General features: G+C 36.2%; 1 protein-coding gene across 5 annotated transcripts in view; it reads right to left on the bottom strand.

Moving 5' to 3' along the window:
• SBF2 (SET binding factor 2) overlaps positions 1–25,834 on the bottom strand; it is a 254,794-nt gene that overhangs the window by 27,691 nt on the left and 201,269 nt on the right. For 2 of the 5 annotated variants that reach the window (XM_027884515.1, XM_027884516.1), the window contains exons 19-31: positions 25,145–25,407; positions 23,721–23,893; positions 23,385–23,458; positions 22,807–23,002; positions 21,559–21,686; positions 19,168–19,343; positions 18,140–18,285; positions 14,134–14,332; positions 12,356–12,552; positions 7,777–7,914; positions 6,571–6,666; positions 3,014–3,085; positions 217–401 (exon numbers count right to left, since the gene is read on the bottom strand). In XM_027884515.1, the coding sequence (XP_027740316.1) occupies positions 217–401; positions 3,014–3,085; positions 6,571–6,666; positions 7,777–7,914; positions 12,356–12,552; positions 14,134–14,332; positions 18,140–18,285; positions 19,168–19,343; positions 21,559–21,686; positions 22,807–23,002; positions 23,385–23,458; positions 23,721–23,893; positions 25,145–25,407 (2,043 nt within the window). The remainder of the gene's footprint in view (positions 1–216; positions 402–3,013; positions 3,086–6,570; positions 6,667–7,776; positions 7,915–12,355; positions 12,553–14,133; positions 14,333–18,139; positions 18,286–19,167; positions 19,344–21,558; positions 21,687–22,806; positions 23,003–23,384; positions 23,459–23,720; positions 23,894–25,144; positions 25,408–25,834) is intronic. The other 3 variants (XM_027884518.1, XM_027884519.1, XM_027884520.1) reach the window with 2 other exon arrangements.

Genomic DNA, 25,834 nt, shown 5'->3' with positions numbered 1-25,834 from the left:
TACATGACCACAGAGCTTGATTTTTACCACCCTAGCCCCCACTAAGTTATACAGCATTAACTGCTATTCTGCATATAGAAATACTTTTCATAAGACTTTACACCTTTAGGAGAGCTATCCAACTGCCTTACCTAGAGAATTATCTATTGTTTTGTAACATTAAACTCAAGCCAAATAAAAATTATGTTAACATAAAATAAAAAAAATTGCCATTACCCGTAACTGAGATTTTTCTCCAAATATATAGAGGGCTGCTTGTCTTCTCAAGAGCTGACTCTGCAGAAAACTGCTGCTACTGTAGGAAGGGGTGTTATCTTTCCCTGCAAGTCTTGCGCCAACATCAATGAATGGAGTCTGAGTGTTGATAAATCGGTTGCTCGAACGAAGACTCGCCCATACACCTTCATAAGGATGAGAAACATTTAAAAACCTCTTTGTGTGAGGCACTGGAGATCATAATTATTAAGGCATAATTTGGAAAGTAGAGTGCTTAAACATGTCACGTACACCCCTCACAGGACATAATTAACAGCACATACTGGAAAGAAGTATTTTCATAAGAAAACTTGTCGAAACCGTCCTACTGCATCGTCATGTAATCTAAAAGACTAATCAAGCTCTGCACCAGCACTTTCTATTGCAGAGAAAATAGTTGCTATAATATCAGTAATACAATGATGAAATGAGTAAGACCTTGCAAATAATGTCTATTTAAGTGTACGGAAGTGAAATTACTAGTGTTGTTCTTTTCAGAAAGTGGGACAAAAGTTTGAAGCATTTCCTTGTCAGGTATACTATTCTGGAAGTCCAACTATTAAGACTATAATATAATTGCTTTCTCCAAAAATGGAAATAGTATCACTTAAAATTCCATGTTACTTAGAATTCTTACGTTCTTTTCTCCCTACACAACGTAATAGCATCAACCATATCATACTCCAATGAAAATGTATGTGAGGATGATCAGTTCAAGTATCACATTTCAGGATAAAGTATCCCATACTGACTCTTGAAATGCTGTGACTAAAATGCAGAATGCCCCAAATTTTAGTTTTTAATTGTCCTTTCTAGTGGACTATTAGAAATCAAAATGAATTTAAGAAAGCTCTTCTTTTAATTGCATTGTAGCAGATGGGACAGTGGTACAGCTGTGTGAGTGGAGAGAAGGACGCCTACAAGGTCACAGCCCTACAGTTCAAATCACTGCTCTGGCAGCAGGGCATGGTACAGAAATCCCAAAACTAGCGACAACATGAGCTTGAAACAGTGAGGTGTGATGTGGAACCACTGACTTGTGTCTGAAAGCAGCACAGCAGTATCTGAATGGCTTCACATCAGCCTCTCAGCAGCACTTTCGGTTTGCACATCGTGCCTTGCTGCTGCAGCTGTACTGGCATTTCCATCTCTACAGCACACAGACATGCTCTGATCTGATCATGCTTAAGTAAGTTTTGTGATTTTATCATGATAAAGCAGCAATAAATCAGAGTGCCGAGGCCTGCTTAGCACCAGCAGAAGAAAAGACAAGTAGTAAATATTTTTCTGTTTCTTGTGCCTAAGTTATTAACCAGGATTTTGTGAGATCATCTTTGTGTGTCTACTGTGAAGTATCTGTAAGGTACTGGGTTTTCACAATATAAACACCACTACTTGAAAAATCAAATTCCTTAAAATGTACTAAATTTGGCATTCAAATGGCAGTGTGAAATTCTTTAACCCAATATGCACTGAATCAGATTATCAGAAGAGACTCTGTCCATAAATCTGCAAAGAAAGATATTGAAAAGAGGTACCAGAAATATCTCATGGTAGCAGAAATTTAGATACTACAGGACCAACAGCCCACACTCTTCAAGAAAATCCAATAATATGCATAACTGACATTTCTTGCATAGAAGAAAAAGCTGCAGATAACAGTAAATTCCACTGAGATAGCTCAACCAGCAAAATAATTTTATTCTATTTTTCAGAAGCAGGATTACATTTCTATTAAAAAAACAATTCTGTACAGTAATCCTCAACAGGGACTTGTCTGTAGAGTTTAGCTTGTCTGCCTGTCTGGCAGCTAGTGTGAGATGTGAGCAAAGGAATTGGAGTAACTGGGGATGGCTGGCAGGAGCTCATGAATCAGTAACAGCTCTAAACAGCTCCCACTTCACAGCCAGCCAGTTTTATAAACACCTCACGCAGTACTGTGCTTAGCATAAACTTTTGTTCCACGTCTCAACTACTGCAGATGAAATAATAAAGACTTTAGTAAGCAGAATTCACAGCAAACATTGAATAAGAGAAGTAACTTCTCGTTCATTTGGTATGAAAAGTGCTGGCTCCAACACAGACTGCTGTCCCCAGAGATGACATACACAGAAATACACAGTGACACCTGGGAGGATTTCACAAAAGCAGCCATCATTAGCACCTGTAGCACACCACAAGCAACAAAACTGGTTATAAATACATGCAGATGAACATGCTTACCAGCGATGGACAGCACGGATTAAAAGGAACAATTATGTTTCTATTCTAATTTTGCCTGGTGGCTTATTTTTTGTTAGCAGTATCTAGCCTTCACTGTTTAGCATATACTGCATTATTGTGATTTGATTAATACTGCATTATAATTGATTTGACAGAAATCAATTTTTCCCTGTTCACTAAGAGTCATTATGGAAAGAAACTAATTGACTAGGTAACAGTATTTCTTAGCTATTTTACTAAAGCAGTAGGAATACTAAACACTCTTTTCAAGAATTAGTTTTTCGCTCTTTAAACTTCTCACACAGAAAATTTTCTACATATCACTCTGTGTTAGATCAGTGTCACTACATCATACATGCGATGGCCAAAAAATTGCAAAACGAAATAAAAACACAACACTGAGCTAAAAAATAAAAAATGTTGTTAATGCAGAATCAAGGTTGTCTGTCAGTATCACTTTAGAGTGTATTAGGATATTGTAGCAGCTATGAAGATGGTAGAAAAGAAAGTGCTTTTAGGACACAGAATACAGTACCTTGATGGACTCTTTCCTTAGTTGTTGATTTGGAATTTGAATGAGTGAAACATTTATCTCTGTACCCAAGCACTGGCAGATAACAGTTAAGACAGAAGGAGGAGGAATGGAATGCACATTGCAGCGAAACACATTGCAGGAGAAAAGAAAAGGGTTACTTATTAATTTCCAAAGATCTAGTATATATTGCATTTCTTTACAGTACATGATTTATCAGACAGCACAAATCTTAGTCATCACAAGACAAAACATCAATCAAGCCACAAAACCAATATAAATTGAGAAGGAAGCATCCATTTATCAAAAAGGAATAATTTTCATTGCCATTGCAATAGCTTCAAACACGTAGCAAAGCCATCATGTGCTTTTCCATAATTACAATACCAAAGGAAATGCAGCAATTAAATCATTCTGATGAATACCTTATTGAAAGTTTCTATCCAGCTCAAAGTTAGATCAATTAAAAATTCCAAAAAAACTCCTTTAGTCTAGGGGCATTAAGTGCATAATTTGATGGACCTCAAAATCAAAGCAGAGTGAAAGGCATTTGTTCTGTGCATCTACAAACATTTTTAAAGGACTGTGTACAAGCATATAATTTAGAAAACATGTAATATTTACCATACAAAGAGATTTCCTCTCCCCTTGCAAAAACTCTCATTTTCTGTGGGAGCCTTTTATTATCAGTGCACAGATCTTTGGCTCAAAACCCACATCTACACAACCAAGTTCTTTTAAATCAAATATTTTGTTAAAACATGCTCAAAATGTTAATGTCACCTGCCATTAAAGTAATTCTCTGAGCTGGGTCTGTATTTATTAATTATAAATATCCTAGTATTTTTTCAATAGCAGCAAATCATACCTGGAAAACTTTTTATTCTACTAAATTACACAACAATGCCAGGTAAGAAGTGCTGCTCTGTAGAGCCACACTATATTTATGAAGTAATATAAGAGGAAAAGCTATGGATTTTGAGTGAACTTGCAATTCTTATGAAAGATATCACCCAAGGTATTGCCAAAAAAAGGTCCAAGAATGAAATATAATGAAATATAATATTATGAAATATAAGTATTTGAACAAATATTTCAGATCAAAACCAACCTGACTGGGCTTTGGGCAGATACTTTGTTACAACGTTCCAGATAAAGTAAAAAACCACACTTGACACAGACACAAATATTCAGAACAACTGATGAGTATTCAGAACAATGATGATTTAAAAAAATGTGAAATACTACTCAAGGACTGGAACGTATCTTTCAACCTTAATTTTAAAAGAATGCACACTAAAAATACATTGTCTTTAGCACAAAAAAGAGAAAATATAATTTTCAGCTGGTGTGTCATAGCTGAACCTGGCTTTCGAGCCCTGCTATGTGTGGCAATTTAAACAGGGAAAGAAAGAGTGATCCAGAATCCAAACCACAAAAACACTGCTATTGTATTTTGTACAGTGCAATACATAATCCATGGCTGCTTGCTACTTCACATATGAAACATAACTAGCTCTGAAAAAGTAGTAAGACACTTTGCAATAATGAATTCGAGAACACTTTTAAAGATTTCATAAACTTTGCGTATTTTAGAATTTCTTTTAAAAGAATTGTGCCACCTAATCTAAAAAAGCCTAGTGTTTACTTCTCTGCAGGGAGACACTCCCTCTCTCTGTTCCCTCTTACCCTGTCAGCTTCTCACCTTCACTAGGGCTCCCACTGTACTTGTCAAACATTCTTATGTTTCAGCAAAGTCCTCACGTATCCTGCTGAACTGTGAATAGACACCTTTCAGATATAGAGAGCAGGTGTGGCATCAATCCAGCAAGACACAAGATAACTTCTCTGCCCTCTTCCTGATTACTGCTCAAATTTAGCCAAGAGACTTTAAAGTCCAACAAAACAACACGTCTGTGACCTAATACTGCCTTGAGGCTCCTTTTTTTCTTCACCGAGTAGCAACAAACTCATCCTATCACACTTAGCACGAACTCTAATCCTTGAAACCAGCAATAGTTATTTCAGTAATCCTTTTATCTTCAAAAGACAACTTCCATGCAGTCAACCAGTAAGCTTTCCTTTACTTATCTGGAGCACCTCCTCTGCCCCTCAGCACCACTTCACTGTTGGCACTTTTGTCCCAGCACAAGGGGATGGAATCCAACCAAACATCTGCTGTCAGCTACCCAGCATTTTCACTATTTCAGTACTAAGTCAGGCTGGGCACAGCCACCAATTTATCTTAACAATTGCAGGCACTTTCTCCCCTGCTCTCTTTGGTCTCTAATAATTTCACCTAGCCAGTTAAAATTACTATGTTTTTTCATCTCCAACGACAATACAACACAGTAACAATACAGTGAGCAGGGAACATAAAACTTTTATATGTGAAATATGTATATACTATGATTAATGAAGATGCACAGAATTTTCTGGTTTTTGGTGATCACCATTTCTTCTCCTGCCCTTCTTCTCTTCCCTTCTGCTACAATTCTCACATCACTTTTCTATACAGCTCTAAGCATTTTCCTTTCTTTTTCCTTTTCCCCTCCCTTTTGCATTCTTCCTTCTTTCAGTTCCTTAATCCCATCCATCTCTTTTGGAAGTTTTTCTCTACAGAATTGTTTTATCCTTCTCCCTACGAAGCTATATGCTTTGTATAACACAGTGAGATTTAGGTTGGAATAGACCTCAGCAGCTCAATGTATTTCTAACTAATTTTAGATGAGGTATCAAAAAGGAAGAAAAGAAGCTTTTAGATGCTTAGAAATAATTGTAAGAGGAGCTTTCAGGGCCAAAAGGTAAGAAACCAAATATAAAATGTTCCCTTTTAGGAAACAGAGGAATCCCTATATTAACAAACATGTATTTAAGGAATTTGGTGCACTAATTTATGCCTATATTGCAGATAGAAAAATCATAACAATTTCATCAGACTAGAAGTGTAAAAGTAGTGTAAAAGTATTTGGAATTCACTTAACAGAATGAAAGGTTCTTTTAGAAATTACACTGATGAGCTTCTGTACCTAAGAATAATTATTTCCAAAGAATGCACTGTATCTCCTTACTTATTATGCCTGGTCACATAATTAGCTGCTACCTAGAGTAAAATTACTCAGATGGATTATTGGCAACTTTATGAAGCTATTTGCAACTACTATGAAGCTTTATCAGCTAAGCTTCAGCCACATATTGCAATGATCTGCAATTGGAGACTCTAAAGTGTATTAAATGATAAAATAAAATATGCATGTTCAGGCCATACATTTTAGACAAATTAAAAATATGGATGAATCCCAAAGTATTTAAAAACATAATTCCTCATCAAGTGCTTAATTTTTCACTAATTCCAACATGAAACGAACTTTCTTTCAATGTAAAGGTTTTGAACAGAAATGTCATACTTAGATAATGTTGTAGACTGAGGCTAATCTGTAATTTCTGTTTGGTTGTTTCACAGCGCAATGAATCAGTAAGAAGTATAATTATTTTTATTTCACTAACATTTTTTATCATTTAATACTTCAAATAATAGACTTTGAGCTAGTCTTACTAACCTCCTCGAGCAAAGCTATTGGATAGATTTACATCCAAATGTCCTGGCACTACCTGCTTAAACACAGTAGACATTCTTGAAGCCCTCGTTTCAGTGCCTAAAGTCAGCCAAAAAAAGAATAGAAGATTAAAAAACTACAGTGTTAACCAGGCTAACACTTAAAACATAACTGATAAAATGCCCTTTTCCCCACAATACAGATAATTCTTGCCAATTTTGTACTCGAGATTTATTTTTTAACACAAAAGTGTACATTGGCAGCAGTATGGAGTTGTTAGACACAGCTAAGCAATCAACATATTTTACAATAAATGAAGCAAAGCATGCACACTTTGGGAATGGTGTTACTTTACATGAAAAGCCACTGTTTGGCAGTATTAGGCCAGTTACAACCAACTGAGTAAGACAAGACAGACACAATTTCAAGCTACATGGTCCTTTCTGACACCTTGGGTTTACCTTCACATAAACCTTATCAGGTTTCATCACAAAATAACTGAAATAAAGCAAGGATTAATTTCTTCATGGTTCCACCTACGCATAACCCAAATAGCATATTTTGAAAGAATTTTCACTGCAAGAAGAAGTCTATTGGGAAATTACATTCGAAACCCATTATGAGTATGTAACACATAAAAATGCCTATATGCCTTCCATTGCTGCTGCAGCTAAATAGTTTATCTGTTCATAAAAATCTTCTTCATTTTATGAAATAGGGCAGTATTTTGTGTTCTTTTCAATTTGACAGTCTCTTATTCAGTATGCAGTTTACAATATGCTTAATTTGCTGTAAAATACTTTTTTCCTTTTGCTTTTTTATATAATGCAATTGTTGTATCTGATCTTGTAAAAAAACAAACAAAAAAAAAAAACCTGACTGGAAAGTTTTGGCGTCTTGACATTCTGGAGAACTTTATTTGTTCCAGAATTGTAATAAATGACTAATGCAGTGAATTCTACCAAAAACTGTGACCCACAGGTGGATGATTGTTTACCGTCAGACTCATACCAAAAATATTTTGGGAAGGATTATGAACAGACTTTACATACAGAAAACACATTCACTGAAGCTAAGAGTGAACAGGCTATCTAGGAAGTCTAACAATAAAGAAACAACAGAATTCATATGGGACACTGAAATAACATCAAATCATAGAAAACTCATTCTTCAACTTAATCACAGAAAAGCAATACAAACCAATTTTACCTGGAGACAGAGCAATTGTTGGGCTAACAGTGAGAGTATTACTGCCATTCATTTTGCAGTGGACGGATATCACATTCAGTAAGGCTTGTAGGTATTTTTCCTGTTCTATACTGCTTGAAGATTCTAAAGAAGCAGGAGCTAGAGGCACAAGAAGAATGGAATACATTAAAATACAAAAATGCAATTTATAAATACACAGAATAGCAAAATAAAAGGCTTCTTGTGCAAAGCAGAGCACTGAAAATGTCACAGTTTGTCTCTCAAAGGTTCAAAAAGCTTTTTGTTTGATGACAAAGCATGATCAGCTGTTTATCACCTGGCTGCAGAGCAGGACACAGCAATGTTCTCTTCCACACAGAGTTGAACCTCTGAAACCTCGTGGTCACTACTCAAAATCCACCATTAGCCAGTGATCAAAACAAACAGTGAAAATAATATAGCATTGCCTTCACCCTCCAAAGGAAAAGTAACATTTTTAAGTTTGTGCAACTTGCCAGCAAATTCCAGCCTTTTAAAGCAATGTGGAAGACAACAGCAGACAGAACTGTTTCTTTGACAAAAGTAAGTTGATATCATACTCAAGAAGCTCTTCCCCATTCCAGAAAAGGAAGGTTACTTACCTGTACCTGGGGGTTCCTTGAGATACAGTGCCCATGCACTGAAGTTCATGTGTACCAGACACCGGTGTTCATACAATCTGCTGTATTTAGAGACATCAATAGACACCATCCACGTGCCCTTCAGGTACCTTATACCCAAAATGTGACCATTTCAATGGATTCAAAGGAGAGTAAAGAGGATGGACAGGGCATGCACACCACCCCCCCTTATGCCCAGATGCAAGGACTTTAAGGAAGAAAAGGAGATGCAGGTCAGGTCTTGTGCCACACTACAATGACCAAAAAAGTGTCTAGTATCAGTAAGTCAGGGTTTTTTTCAAATGACTAACAAAATTTTTGGAATTCTTGTTTATTGCAGCCACCTCTGGACTTACTAAAGGACAAAGATTTCACAGCTGCTTAAACAGAATCTGGTATCTTGACCACAAGAGCCAAGATCTGGAATAAGAGAGAGAGTCAACGAATTTGACTGAACACATTTTGACAAACCACCATGGTAACTTGTAAATCATTTTCTCCTATGATGATCCAATCATACTCCATGCTGGAGACTAATAGACAGTAACCTAACTAGCTGGAGCTGGCAAAAGAAATTTCTTGATTGCCTTGTTAAAATTAGTGTCTGAATTGAAAGTATAATTAGGAAGTGATTAGATAATGTACATGCTGTTTCTGCCTGACCAAGTGGAAACAGCCTGAAGAGAAACATTATTTTCTCTTCAACTCCTAAGTCTAGAATGATCTCTGGGTCTCCCAGTCCTTGAAACAATGCCTCAAAAAGTCAGTTTAGGTCTAAACAATTTAGTTAAGTGAAAGGAAATGAAATATCTAAATGAAAGGATAATGACCATACCACTTGCACTTACAAAGTTTTTTTCTGTGAAGAGTACTGCATGTGTTTTAGGAAAAAGATTCAGAAGACAAACAGCTTGACTTATATTATGAATTCTGTCATTGAACTAGGCAGATATGAGAATTAAAGACTAAGGGCAAAAGTGTCGTTGTGAAAGATTAGAGATGGAAAACTTGCCCTTCATCCTTACCACCAGTCATCCCATCACACAGTGCTTAACAGCAGCACAAAGAGGTGAAAGGCTACAGGTGACTCAAAAGCATGAACCCCCTACTGCACAGGTGAACTGGGTTTTCTGTAAAATCACTAATCTTTTAAGTGTTGTCTCACGAAGGCTATTACAGCAAAATGGATTTTCCATTTTCCAGGAAAGAAATGCATTGCTTAGCAATGCACTAGAATTGCCTCACTGCTGATATGTGCTCTGTTATGCCTGGTTGCAGGCTGCTCCTAATACAGTCAATAATCCAGCCTGTGCCATGATAACTGTTCTCTTGGATAGTGTTACTACATACAGGAAACATAAATGGTCTTCCTACAGGGCAGCTGACCAAGACACTGTAATTCAGGTGTAGAATGTTCAGAACAACACTAGAAGTTTAGAACTACAACGCTCTGCAACAAAATTCCCAGAAAGGTCAAGGTGTATTTCAGAAACCAACTTCCTTGTACCGCAGCAACTTTTCAAAAGACTTGTATACTCTCCAGCTCATATTCAAACATCTGTTAATAATGCTTTTAAATACAATTCTGTTGCACACATAGTTTAGTTCCAGACAGAAATTTAGTGCTGTGCATAATTTCTCTAAAAAAAAAGGTTCTGTGCTTCTTATATAACACATTGATCTCCAACTATGCTTTGAAAACTAAAGCTTAACATACCACATAACAGGAAATCACAAAAATGTTCACTGAATTCCAGCAGGTTCTCTTTGTTTCTGTGTATCAATCCAGATAAAAATCAATCCTAATAAAAATCTACTCCTATGAAATCTCTGCTTAGGAAGGTATGAATCTGTCAGCTTGAATTTAACTTCAGATTATCATTGCCCTCTCAGCTTGCATCGTAATGCATTCTTCAGTATAAACTTTCCTTCATTGTACACAACTCCTACTGAGGCAAAAACATGCACCTGTGTATAACTGCCTTTGGTGATCAGTTTTGTTTCACCAAGCTTCAACTTCATGATGAGGAAGTATTTTCCATTTTCCTTGCAGTACATTCCTGAGGACAGTGTCCATTTTTTTCCACATTTGAAAACAAACAGTAACTCCAGAAGCGAGGATCTGTCAGATGTAGTTACTGTCAATCAGTTTACCTACTGCCTAATATTCTGCTGGAAGTGTGGCAATGGTGATATAAAAGATCATAAAAACTTTAAAAAAGAAATCACCTACAAAAGCAATAAGATCACACACAGGAAGCACATTTTATTGGGTCAGGCTTTGAAGATCTTGTTTTGGAAAGCTCTCCTACTCCCATGCACATAGAAATGATAGCTACCACAGAAAACACGGAAGTGTTTGTCTTTATAATATTTCAAGACTATTCCTGCATAGTTTTTTCAATTTATATTCTATCTATACCAGGTTAAAGATGCCTAGTCAATATTTCAGCTAAGACAGCTGGTATTAAAGCAGTGTAAGACCAACATCTGAACTACCATGCTTAGGATTCCCACCACAAGCCTGTGAAGAACTGGTGTAGCCACTGGCTTTGGCAGCTGCTGTGTTAACTACTGGTAGTACTGATACATTTCATTAATCCTTTCAACAAAAATGCAATATATAAATTTCCATTCATCACCCTGCTCATCACTCCAACTAAAAAATGCCCCCACAAAACACTGAATCCATGTTATAGCAATGAATATTCAGCAGATAATTAGTGATTCACAAATCACTGTTAATAGCCAGTCCAGACACTGTCTAATGTAAAAAGCATTTTTCTAATAGCTCTGAAATTATGAGATTGTGAAAGGTGCATTTGATACAGATACAAAACCTCATTATGTCTGATGTAAACTGCTCTTTACAAGTAAGAAAAATGTGGTTTTCATAAAGATACTTCGTATTATGAAAGATTTATGAAAAATTCAGGAGACCTATGTAGAAAATATTTAAATCATGTAATCTTAAAACTACTTTTATGTGACTTCCACATAAGTGTACAGTATGCTCATTATAGGTTTTGAAAAATTCTATAGAATAAACTTTAGTGAAGTCAGGCCTTTTAATTATGCTTTAGTCATTACTGGGGAGAAACATAAACATTAACAGGACAGAGGGATTCCTCTGCTCCCTTAATGAGTTCCTGGTATTCCAATTCTACCTCACATTTCCTTTTTCTCAAAAAAGAAAAATTATGGCCTAACCCTTGAATAATTTCTCAAAAACTATTGGTGTGATTGAAGAAAATACTGACTCTCACTCTTTGCATGAAATAAACTCTGAAAAAATTATCAGCATATGACATGGAAATCCAGGCAGTCATAATAAATATTCTAAACACTGCCTGTGAATAATGAAACTTAAATAATGTTCTTTCCAAAATTATTAAATTATATTCTGAAAAACGAACTATTCTGGTAAATCTTGTGTTGGTCCAGCCTTAATCACACAAAGTAAGAGATTTACTTAATACAAAGACTCCAACTAGAATCTTTCAAGTCTGTGTTTTATAAAAGAAAGAAATTAAACTAGTATTACAATTAAAAACATGAGAAAAATCAAATAGACAATGATATCTATAACATTCTATGTAGTTCTCTATTAAAAGGGACACCATACACTCATTACATAAACCAGTGCAGCGGAAAAAGGTAATTTAAGGGAAACAGGAGAAGTTTGCATTGTACTTAAGAGATATCAGATTCTACTGAAGCCTTTTGGTATGTCTATAATCTCTGTCCAAATTATTCACTGGTATTTTTGAACCACTTTCACACCATCCAGGATCTGCTTCTTGACATACAGTAATCAATAATATCAGATAACCACTCATATCCCAGGGCATTTGATTCAATTGAGTCACTGATTTCCTCTAGAAAAGTAAGTATTTCCACCTCAAATTCCTTGCAGAGAAAGCCCAGCTGCATCAGCTCACCTGTAGGATGTGTGTTTTGGGATTTGAAGAGGCCCACAACACTTTTCCCGTGAAAGCCCCCGGACCTCAGCAGCAGAGTGCTGTTTTTGGTGTTCTTCCAACAGACCACGGGCAGGCGGTTGTGCCGGTAACAGCGAGCCACTCTCTGCAGGCTGCTGTCCTGGACAGACTGGGGGACCACCAGCAGCCCAGGGTAACTGCACGGACAGGAAGGAGGAAAAAAAAATGGAACAACAATTCAAATTGCTCAACGACGGGAAAAAACCCACACAAAACCAACTCAAAATTACAAGCTGAAAATGCATCTTAATGAAAAGACACCTTAACTGTTGGAATTATTTTTATTTATTAAGTAATTTTGAGTTCAATCCCAGCAAAGACATTAGTTTGTAAAGAAAGCTGCATTTTGAACAAAACTTGAATTATGAAAAAGTTGCAAGGCTATCACTACTAGTCACTTTCCACTGTAGGTTACATTTTATTTGGCGGTATTTTTCTTTTTAGTGTATCTCTTATCTGCCACTGTAATTTTTAAGCATGACAGAAAACAGAATTTTGAGGCATGCAAATGATGCAGTAGTTTTGTTTTGACACTTGTATATGAAATATGAGAATTGAAAGGAAAGAATGTTAGATTGCCTAAAGTATCACAATGAAAACAATAGTTTTTGGTTAATGGCAAAATACATTTAAATTTTACAGTCAGATTCCTTGGAACAAGGCTTGAAACTGTGTACTTTTAAAACACTACAACACAGGGGGAGATTAAGAAATTCACTGATATAATACCTTTAAAGGTGGAAACCCCAGCAAGACTGTAGATGTGTTCACGTTAGTGCAAGACAGATTCAAGGAGTATGAAATAGTATTTTCTATCTCCTCAAAAAAAATCAATATAAGCGCCAATTTCATATGCTAAGAAGAAACTAAGATGAGACATAGGGAACAGTTACTGTTTACTAAACAACTTTGTTTCTCTATAATATACACCGTTGCTGTAAATTGAATTCTTTAACATTTGCTGAACTGCACTCAGTCTAAATAAATGTACATGACATTTATAGTCAAACTTCTTAAAACGCAGTAACTAAACTAATATAGCAGTAGATTAGTATTTATATCCTGGGATTTTTAATCTGACCAGATATTAATTACCTTTTAAAAAACCCCCACCCTATACAATGTTAAAACCCAGTGGTTTTAAGAGAGGAAAGAATTGTCTGCATAATGTTCAATGCATAATGAAAATGCATAGATTTAATGAGTTCATCTGCGTTGTACTCAATGGTGATTAAACAAAAACAGCACTTTAGATAAGTCATAAAACAAGAAAGGATCTAGGATTTTCCTTCTGTGCCCTTCTTCCACGAAGAACTGGTGATTCCATTGTCCGTTATGAAAGCAATGACTAGTCAAAACCAGCTTTGGAGAATGCAAATATCTTCTGATATGACTCATGCAGATATGCTTTTGTATTAAAAAGAATGTTTGTGGGCCATGGTAGTAAACTACATCAGCTTTCACAACAAAAAGAGGAGTTAGTAACACTCATGTGCTAAAACACAGTACGTGACTTTCAGCACACGACCAACTTTGAAAGTAGATACTTTCGTGACTTTAATTTAACACTTATTTTTTAATTTGAAGAAAATATAATCCTTTCTGAGGCTTTGCTTTTTTATTTAGGAACAGAATAGATTTTAAATGCAAATATATTTACGCAAATATACAGATACGCGTCTCTACTTTCAACTCCTTAACTGCGCTGGTAAACTCACCTCCTGCAAAGTGAATACATCCTGTTCAGGGCAGTTATTCTCAAGTATTCTGTTTTTGAGCGAGAAGAGTTAGTGCTGATGGTGCCCAGGCCCAAACGCTGGTAGTCTCTGAAACAGGCTCTTTCTACTAATTGCTCCATTGTTGATTTTTCTGATGCTTTCAGGGTGCCGCCCGTGTGCATCTCGCTGTCGTCTGAAACTAAAGACAAAAATCTTGAGGAGTTGGCGACTGGGAAGGCCAGCAGTTACACAGAAAACAGTGTTATTTTCCTTCTGAACAAAATATTATTCTGTTTTACCCTCCATGACAAGCGGCAAGAAGTAACACATACAAAGCACAGTTTATTAAATTCATGAATAATAAAATGGTATCTTAGTCAGGAAACCTGACTATATCGTGCTTGTGACTGGCATGGCTGACATCTCTCTTGCTAAAATCCTGGAAAAAGTCATCTCACATATTCATTTGAACCGAAGACAGATAATCTTTTCTTTTTACAAACTCTTTACAAATTCTTTAGGAATTCTTTACAAATTCATTCAAGGTAAAAATGGATCGCACAATTCCTTTTTTTTTTTTTTAAAACTATCTTTAAAAGGGGTATGATCTCTTAAAGGCTTGGTTCAACTTAAAAAATGTTTCAGTGTTCTAATTTCGCAACAGATGACTGTTGGTTTCTTAATGTCTCTGTTTCAATGTCAAACAGCAGCTTCCTTCACCCTGCACATCAGCTGCCCTTTCCAAAGCAGAAAAACCTTTAACCGTGAGAGATAAAAACCTATGTCACAAGTTCAAACTGCTCTGTAATTCAAGTCAAGCAAGGTCTTCGTACAAAACCTGCCACCTGCCTGTTAGTGACACTTTTCAGCTATTTCCAAATACTTCTGAAAGCAGATTTACTGCTCACAGCACGTATCAGTTACTTGCTACCACCTCAAGCACTGAAATATGTGCCTCTGCGAGGTATTTCTTCAAGAATGATGCCCTGGAAAGTCTGTAAGGATTTAAATTTAAGACAGCACTTCGTAACACTGGAAATTAAAATTATTAAAAGAACCCAAAAATTATGATATAATTAAAATTTACCTGGCAGTAGACAACATTCAGAATTTACAGCAGTACTTATACTTTTTCTGTGCATCTCAGCATAAAAGCTGAATGAGTCATGTTGTTGCCCTTTCAGCTCATCAAACAAAATCAAAAATTCTCTATTTGACCTAAATAACAAAGTTTAATACGTAGATATCTCCTCTTTTTCCTGTTTTCGTATTTGTCATGGGAAGAAAGAAGTTAAACAACATTTAAAGTATAAAGTGCACTAATGAGAAACAAAATTAAATGGGTTTTAGAAATAATTTTATTTTTGGTCACACAGAAACTTGGTTTTTAACAGATTTCAATGGAAAGCTATAACTGACTTGGGTAAGATGAGGTTGCATTTTTTGAAACACTTTTTTCTGAATGTACTTTTCTGTCAATAAAGTAGTTATACCGGTGATCAGAGTTTGCAAAATATTTTCCCGTGCATAAAAAGCTACAGATAGTTGCTCATATCAATGTCCTTAACCTGGAGAGACAACAAAATACCTTCAGCATGATTTATTTGATTTTGAAAAGACGAGGGATAAACTCCTTATTTTACTGTTCTTGAGATATGACTATTTGCAAAAGCAGCTTCTGCAGTCTCTTGTTTTATTGAACACACTAATATGATAACCTGTAGGAAAAAGAATTTAGTAGTGATTTAGAGATTATAAACTCTGAAAATAAAATTATGAGGAGAAATTGGAGGGAAGTTTGGTGTTCACTGGCAACAAATAATAACTACAGTGTCCAGTTTTGGAAATCACATTTCAAGTTACATGTGGACCAGTTGAAGAAGTCTGAGAAAAAAGTATTGAATATGATCATAAGTCTATCAAGACCAATAAACAAAGAACTGAAAGAAAGAACTGTGGATATTTAACATCTAGAAAAGAACAGAGAAATATTACAATAAGCCATAAATACATTAAACTGCAATCAGAATGAAGGAATTCACCTCTTCTACATGTATATAGAGGCAGAATAAGAAAGGAAGGCTTTAAATTGCAGCAAGATGATGTTTAGTCCTGAATATCAGAAAGTTGCTTGTTTTTCTCCAGCATTAAGGATGGTTCTACGATCTGCCTCTCTGATCTGCCTAGAGTTGTGAAACCTTCATCTCTGAAAGCTTCTAAGAAAAAGTTAGGTAAGCACCTACAAGGAACAGTTTACGTATGTTGCTCTTGCCCTGGGGCAGAGAGGTGGACTAGCTGACCTTTTGAAGTTCCTTCCAACCCTACCTTTAACATTTCTTTTATAAGACAATGCATCACCTGCTGCAGATAGTTCCTGTTTGACTCATTGCTGGTAAAGCTGCATAGTTTCCCATACTTCAGTTTTTGAGACTTGCAAACAAGTCAAAAACAAAGTGAAAACCACAGCAGTCAAGATAAAAGAAATTGCAGTGATTACTTCCTATGGCTATTTGTACTCTGCTGAAGCAGAGTCACCACTGTTGTCAGCTGACTGACGTGTTAGTGCTGCATGGAGAGAAAAGCAAACTGTTAGCCCTTGCTCACCTTACACATTCCCAGCCAAAACAGCTGGAAAACAGCAGGCTTGAAGACTCACGATAATTTATATTTTTATATTTTTGTTAGGGGAGGAAAAAAGTGACTGTTCACTAACATTTATATAACACCTGTGTTCATGAAAGAACACAGTCATTTTGTGTATCAGCAATGCAAAACCTTAAAATTTCTTCAAGGGCAGTATAAATACACAGGTATGACTGTGCTTTGTGTCTCTGGGTGAAGAACACAAAACCACCCCCAAATCACCCAGGTACAGACTGCAGAATCGCTCCTGACCACAGAATCTGCAACATCAGAACACATGCTAACTCAGCCCTTAAGGAAGATGATGGAAATTCAATTAAGAAAGTAATTTTTCGGCACTGTAAAGACATCCTGTATTCTCTATAACTTAATTTTTGCCTTTTTCTCACTTTATCTGGAATGAAAGAAGAAAAACAGTATTTTTCAGCTCAACTGGAATGGCTTTCTTCCATTTCAGAGAGAACAGAGACAGTGCTTTAGTCCTTCTTTGGACAACTTTCACACATCTGCTTGTAAGTCACAAAAGTTGCCTTGCTCAATGACCAAATATTTAAAAAGAAAATCTGGCTTGTTTGATGTTTTGAAGAAATTATCAGTGTTTGATAAACACTTAATTATCTGAGATGCTTATTTTTTTAAAAAAAGAAAGAATAGTATGACAAAACAACACCTGTTTATGTACAGGAGAATCTGGTTCCCTCTAGTGGTTTATTATAAATTAGCAGTGGTCCAGATAAGGACATATTGACAACAGCATATGGAAAGAAAAGAAGTTTTTTTGAGAAAGTCAAATTCCACACCATCACACAAACAGCAAAAAGAGTCCAAATCCCTTTCTACCTTCTGCCCCAAATCCTTCCAACCAAAATTTTGGAAAGTGGTATATTCAGTAGCAGTGACTTCTGCTGCTTTCAAAAATTATTTGTCAGTTCCACATCCACAGAAGCCTCCAATAATGTTTTCTCATTCTTGCATCTCACCAGTGACTGCTTTCTCATCAAAGATTAATTGCAGATATCAGATGCTCAAAGATAAATGGAGGCTACAGCATGCTTCTGTGCTGTTTCATCTATACTAGTATGATGTGAAAAAAATGATCTAAAAGATACTATATCTAAATAGTTTGATAGTTGAAAAATAACCTCATACTTTACTATAGCACTGAATTAAGTCAACTTCCTCTTCTGCCTCTTCATTGCAAAAGAGAACACTCACTAAATGTACAGATTTGAAACCCTTCTCTTCCCTGTCTAGGAAGACTCTTCCATTTCATTTTGAAAACATTTTGTATTCAATAGACTGGAAAGAAAGTGTAATAGGATAGACTTATTAACCAACATGGACAAGAGTATTTTCCTATTACCAGAGATATCATCATCTTCATTCCAGCCTGGGCGATTCCCTCTTTCTTCCACTATTGTGCCTGTCTTCTTCTTTAATAAATACTGGCGGCCAATTGTCATCTTCCCAGCACGTTTTGCTCCTTTCACAATGCTTTTTGAGAAGGTACTATAAATTCAAAGCAATAAAAATATTTAGAAAGATGATTCTCCCTAAGAGCATGTACAGATTTCTATGATGAACACAAATAAAATGTATGTAATAACTTTTCACTTAATACAAAGTCAACAATTAGGAACTTCAGAAAAATGACTTCCTATATTAAACTTTAAACACCAATTTTATTACTTTGAGATAAATTCATGCCTATAATGTCTAATGGCAATGAATAAGCAGATATAATCTTTCTTTAGGTTTTTTTATTTTGCTAACAATGTGATAAATCTAGAAAGTTGACAAAGTAAAGGTAGGAAAGACAGAAATTACCTTAAACTTCTAGGATTTCCTGAATACCTTGGGATTATACTTTTCTGTGTCAACAGGACAATAAACAACAGAGAATCACAGGAGCTACCACTCTGGAGTAGACTAATGATGCGGCTGGTCCAGTAAAATTAATGCACAATATAAAACTTAAAAGCAGACCCAAAGCTCAAACTCTAAATTAAAAACCACCAGAGCAAAGACACAGGGTAAAACTAATTCTAATCCAGACTAAGTTGTTAATTTATAATACACAATGAACCTTGTTTCCATGTTGGCATAGGTTACATAGCTCAAGATGCTACTTATATTTTCAAAATATGTTTCAATATGTGATAAGGGGATTGTCCAAACCTACTGCATCAAGAAATTTAGATAAATAATATAATTCCTACACTAAGTAAACATCTGTCTCATACTAATCCTCCTCTTCTTCAGGAAATATAAAGAGATGCAGAGTAGCAATCACTTATTTTGACATTCCTGAAAAGTGATCTACATTTGTTTGGTGTGTTTGACTGATACAAAACAAGAACATCAGCAGTAAAAGAAGCAAAAGGAGTGTACCGGAATGAAGTGTTCTTTTCTTTCTGTTTTGGTAAAATTATCTGCGGAGCTGTTTGCCCAGCGGCGAATGCAAAAGTGCTGAAGATAGACTGGGGATAACGGAACTTCATTATCTGCTTCTTAAATATTTCCACCACTTCGGGACTTACTTCTTCATCAAATGCTACTTTAATTAACTGTATATTAAAGACATGACATGTTAGAAACCGGACAAAAAAATAATTACAGAATTACAGAAATTAAAAGATTCTAAAATACATTAGCAAAATGTTCATACTTCTGCAGTATTATGCCTATCAGAAAATACACATATATATCTATCTTATTTATTTTGAGGGATATTACACATTTTAATAATTTTTTATTTACTTTTAAAATTTATGCCCTAATACTAAGGTATTTTCACTAAGAAGCATCTGGAATTCTCATAACATCAAATACAAAATATTTTGGTAAATCCAAGTAGTAGTGCTGGCACTAAGACGTCTGCAACAGTTCAATTACTGGTCACATGGGACAGCTTAGCTGGGAAATAATTCTGCCAGCTCTGCCCCTATACTGGAAACTAAGGTTGGTAATGCACTTCAAAGACTCTCAGCAAGCCAATAATTTCAACATTCATATGTCACAACCATTATATTTCTATTACTTAGACAGCCCAATCTTTGCCTCACCTTGCAAACTACAGAAAACTGCTCATAACAAAAATGTGATCATGAAATCTGGTCCTTAAAAATGAAGTAACCTCATGCTATTCAACACTGATCCATCCACTTGACTAAAAACGCTTTTTTGAAAAGTCTGGGGAAAAAAGAAAATCCCATCCAATCATCCTCATCCAAAAGGAAGACAGTCAACAATTCAGGGGAAAAAAAAAAAGAGACAGAAAATACGGAATCCATAAAAAGGCCCAAAAGAACTTCAAGAATGTGGAAAAGCAAACAAAGAAATATCCTAGAGCTTTACTTTTGAGCGCATACCTAGACACCTTTTGAATGTCTTTTGCTTGCAATCTAGAAGGTGGATTTCATCCTTGCCTTTCTAATTTTACTTGTTTTGTAAATACTTTCCAAATGACTAATAACTCTGTTGTTCTAGGACCTCCTTGAAAGGAGCTCTTCACTCCTTCAGGGTAATGCTGATCTGAAGTTTTAAAGAGATTAAATAGCATAACCACACACAAACCCATCTGAAAAATCATTCTTAATAAACAAAGAGGAGGGGCTACTTTATACTGCATTGAACTCTGGCTGTTACATAGGGAACAGAGAGTAAACTGTTTGCTGATTGTTTTTGTTCTCCTTCCCTAATACAAAACTATGCTAAACAAAAGCAAAGATGATGTTTGACCTGAATCCAGCACTAAAAACACCCTGTCTGTATTTATCACATCAGTGAAGCATGCTAACTATTCTGATAAAAAGATTTCTGGAAAATAAGAGTCCTCTCACAAGTCCACAAGTGAACAACACTTTTTTGCTTATTTTACTCACTTGCATTTCTAATCTTATGCTCTTGAAGAGGATATTGAAGGACGATTAGCTAAATAATGTCCATTATAGTAAGGAATTAGCAAAACGCTGATGATCTACGTTGTTATGTTTTCAAATGTTAGAGTTATTGTTCTCAATGAAAATATACTTCTGCAGTCAGCCAACCCAACGAAGTATTTCATATCTTAAATACTGCATTCTACTTTCAGTCCATGACATAAAATTCTTTGATTTTCAACTTTCAATCACTTAGGGTTTGACCACAGCTAATATCACCATCAAGAGGAAGAATTCAGGGAAGACTTCAGGATTCCTAATTCTTAGAAGTCTCTCTCTGTCAATTGCCCTGCAGAACATGCTTCTGTTGAACACACTGAGGGGGATCCCACAGATGGGAAAATTCCAGGATCTGTGCCAGTCATATCAAGCTCACTGGTTCTAGCCAATGGTGGCTACTCTAAATAGATTCCTGGAAGTGCAGCCTCCATGTGTGACATACCATGACTTTCTGTCATGGATTTTAACAGAAAGCTGGTAAAGTGTCAAGTGTTGAGAAGAAAACAATATTTAAAGTTCTCCATATTCATTCCATGTAGCTGCAGGAGAGAGAACGCATGTTTCCATTGGTCTGCCTAGGCCTCTACCTACACGAAGATATTCTGGACCCAAAGCAGCCCCTTACTGGATCCAAAACAGATAGATGAGGAAAGCAGTAAAAGAAATCCAATGTGAAACTTTAAATATCACCTGGGCCAAGAAAGGCCAGGGTTTCTATGAGGACGTTGACTTTACAGGGCAGAAAAGTGGATTCTTCACAAACAGCAGGTACAAAGAGCCGCTCATAAGTATATTGAGCTGACTGTGCAGCCACACAAATTTTTACAAAACTTCCTTTTACCTGAAAGGTAGCTGAACTGATCTGCAGTCCTTCCTGCATACTCTGCTGCAGCTGGTTCTGGATACTGATCTTCTTCTCCTTCGTAACAGATGCAATAGGAAAGCTCCGGATCACCGTCTGCTCTCCAACTGAGAACCACAACACCCAGACACGTGTTAGATCACAGTCAGATCTGCCTTGGTCACGTTGTCATTTGAACAGATAGGAATGAGTAAGTACAAAGTAACATGAACATAATGGTAGAGAGTTAATTATTTCTGGCAAAATACCCAAAAAGGTGGTAAATTTCTAAAGCATTATTTGTAATCTGAATTTCTGCTTAATTTCAGCAGGGATGATTAGAAAAATAGCCTTCTTCCTTCTGAGTGTTTCTACACGATGGAAGTGCACTCCCAAAATATAGGTTGGTAGGGGGTAAAGAAACAATTTCAAGCTTTTTAAAATTTCCTATTGTATCGTACAACTTATAAACAAGAGATGTTAAACATTGATATCTTTACATATGACCACAAACTTTGCACAGTAAATTTATACTTCTGAATGACAATCAGATGTCATAGAAATGGCAGATGTCAAAACACGAAAAGTTATCATTTAGAAGAGCGATCTCCATTAAATATTAAAAAAATACTGCATTTACAAGCAATAAGTTTAGGTAAAATACTAACACATGAATATTTTTCCATTAAGTAGCTTCCAATGTCTGAAAAAAAAAAATTATGGAAACCTAAGGAGTAGTGGAAGCTGTAGATCTCACGTAGGTGGAACAGAGATATAAAAATACCAAGCATTATGTCCATTCTAAAGCCTATGAAAATTACTATGGTATGATCAGGAACATTCCTGTTTTCTGTCTCCAATTTTAGGTAGTCCATAAGAGCCCATGATGCCACGTGACAGCTACTAAAGTTTCCCTTAAGACATGTATATATGATTTTATATTACATAAATTACTGAAGACAGAACTCTGAATATCTACCAATACACAAGAATAAATAAACCTTTAGCATATGAAGAAGGAAGCTGCAGTTAAGTGCAAAATCAAAATCAATCACTGTCATATTCATTGACAAAAGTTTGTATTTAGAGATCATTTTTATCTAACAGACATGAAAGATTATACTGTTTTATCTAACAAACATGAAAGGTATGTGCATTTTGATGTTGATGCTTGAACAGGTGGACAGGTCAGCTCAAAATTCTGCTTATCCTGAAGGATCCCAATTATAACCGTTTGGATTTTCTTACCCAGTTGATCATGAGGAGTGCCTTTAAAAATAATTCTGTAGGTGGTAAGGAACAAAGCTCCTTCAGCAGGGAGGATATGAGGACCTCCAAGCAGTCCTCCTGTGGCTTCCTCTCTGCCATCAGGATCCAGCAGCACACGGAGACCTTCACAAACAAATTCTTCTCCTGGCAGTAAAGTTGGTCGAAGAATTTTGGGCTGATGCAAATAAATGAAATGTGTAAGTGTAATGGCAATATCAGTGTCATACCTCAGTCTAGTTACAACATTTGGTTTTAAAAGCTTCAAAACAAAATTATTATGAGACTGAGTCCAAAGAAGGGAGATGGAGTTTGGACTCAACTAAGAGAAATGGGTCTCAAAAAGCAGTGGGCATGCAATAGCTTGTTTATGATCAGAGGTTTGGCTCTAGGAGTTTCATATTTCATGAGACCAAAGCCAAGCATTTTATTTATCACTGCTGGAAATTTTCTTTTCATGTTTTGATGTTTCCTCCTAACATTATGAGAGGAAAAAAAGATTACTAAACTGCATGATTCTAATACTTGTAAGGAATACAAATATGTTTCATAATCCTTGCCTTCTGTATCGGTGGAAGCCGCCTGCTCTCACGATGGACAGCCTCCAGAGTCTCTATGTGCATTGCTACAATGCCTGGAAAGCAGTAATACCATAAGTGAAGTCTCACACAATGTTAAAAAAAAAAGCTTTAATCTAATTAAAACTCTGATACTCTGAAATTCTCAAATTCAAACATCAAGGGAATAATTATCTAAAATTCAACAGCAATTACAGCTTGGAAAAGAAATCTAACCTCCTGACATAACTGAAAGTAACTGAAACTAAAAAGTGCATTTGTCTCACTAGATAAAAAAAAAAAAAAGACTATAAACCACCTTTTTGACAGAATTCCTACCTGGTATCATGCAATGCAGCCCCTTGATGTGATCCTGGGTAACTCCACTTTCTGTGCAGACCTTGTCAATAAATCTGGTGATGAAGCGCACAACTGCATTTGCAACGTCGTTGTTCTCCGAGTCCTCAAATCCACTCTCAGTGTCGTAACTCTCTGCAACGCTGCCTGCAATACTAGAGGCATAAATAAAAGCAATGTCAGGAGTGAAAAATTCAGCTGTTCATGCACCTATGATACCTGGCTGGACAACGACAAGCTGTGGGGTTTTTCTCTAGTAACAGTTCACAAACCTTGCTAAAAGCATATGGTGGTACCACAAGTACATTGTACTTGCACTGTGTTAACACTGTCAAAACTTCATGGATGATGACAAAGGAGAACTTCCCCTCCATGAGCCCAGTGCAGAGGGGCCCTCCAAGAGAAAACAGCTTTTTGGAAGTGAGCTCTACGTCTTCTCTTCATAAAGTCAAGTACAGTATTTACAACCCATGGTAAACAAATATCAAGTTATATAGAGAAAGATACATTAAAGGCATATTTTGGTTGCAGAGTAAAAGAATCAAAATCTAAAAAGACATAGGAAAAGCTTTTTGTGCATCAGGTAAGCAAGCAAGTCAGTGATAGAGGTACTTTGAACATCTAAAAATGCCTCCCATAACAATACTAAGGGCCAGATTCATAGATTGCAACATACACTGCAACCACACACAACTCACAGGCATACGGAGCATGCCTGAGATTAGGGGTGTTTAGTCAGCAGAAATCAGTAACTCCACGGGGAGTTTTGTCCTGATAGCCTTTTACTTGATATCAGGGTTTTTACATGGTGTTCTATGACTTTATCAGGCGGGAATTTTGTACAGATAGGTGATAATGAAGACAACAAACAGAGAGGGAGGAAGGCTTGTTATGAAATGTCCTGGATTTGCATGCTAGGGAACATAACTGATGTTATACTCCTCCTGCTTCCTTAGTAATTTAACCTTTGCCATTGTGGTTTAGCCCTCTTGCTTTTTGTGGCCTCAAAGCCTTTCCTCCTTGCAGCTGTTGCAGAGAAATTGTGATTTTATGGATGATATACAAAAGATTTCTTGCCTTTAGGTTCATACACAGGATTTTTTTTCAAGTTGCATAAAAACTAACATAGCGGTTTGGGGGCTGCTGTTTTCTTTCTCACCCTACCCTGTGTTTGTCCTCAACATCAATACAACTTTTATGTTCCTTTAAATGGTGGTAAACTACTCCAGATTAAGTTCTGTTATTCAAGAGGAATGATACCAGACTTCTGCTTGCCTTAACTAATGAACTTGAAAAGAAGTGAAGATACTGAAATAATCTGGTATTTACAATAAGCCCTAAAAGCTAAGACCACTCTGCAAACCATGGCCCGTCCTGACAGACGAGCACTGACCTTGCACACCCACCTGTTTGTGACAATGCTGTTGCTTCCGCTTTCCCAGTCACCAGTGGCTGAAGTTCTCAGCAACTTGTTCTTACTCGTGTCCAGTGGCACCAGCAGATAGACCATGAGGTTGGCAAAATGAATCGCCTGACTGAAAACGGTGCTTTCCTCATTCTGGACCAGCTCCTGCTGCGTCTGTTTATTAAGAGTTGGCCACAATCGCAGCTGCTCGGCAGCCAGGTCCATTGCTGTCTTATCCTGGTCTGGGCTGGCAGAATTTTTCTCCTAGAAGAAATACAGACAGAAATATAAAAACATATAAAGAGATATGAAGAAGAAATAATACAGCTATAACTTAAAAAAACAACGTTTAGTCAAAACTTCATTTATTAAATTTCTTACTAAAATTCCTCAGTTATTTAAATCATATATTCATTTAGAAAGGAAAAGCAAATAACTACACTCAGTAGGGTTTAAACAGAGTTATAATTATGGGAACTGAGCTTTTAAAGTGGTTTACTGAAATACACAAGTAGCACAATGTAGACAGATCTAAGTAACATAATTTCTTTTGAGATCTCTTCTATGTCATACAATGTTTTCTTCAGAGTGGTTTACTGACTTTATTATAGCTCCCTCCTTAGCTTATCCACTTAGCTCACATATGAACAAGCATAAATTAGACTGAGAAACAACACGCAGCTCATAGCCT

Source organism: Empidonax traillii, unplaced genomic scaffold (assembly GCF_003031625.1).
Source record: "Empidonax traillii isolate 1590-97213 ecotype Southwest subspecies unplaced genomic scaffold, ASM303162v1 scaffold148:size1803964, whole genome shotgun sequence".
Taxonomy (NCBI): Eukaryota; Metazoa; Chordata; class Aves; order Passeriformes; family Tyrannidae; genus Empidonax; species Empidonax traillii.
The sequence above is the reverse complement of the archived record's forward strand: the minus strand, read 5'-3'. Positions and strand labels throughout refer to the sequence as shown.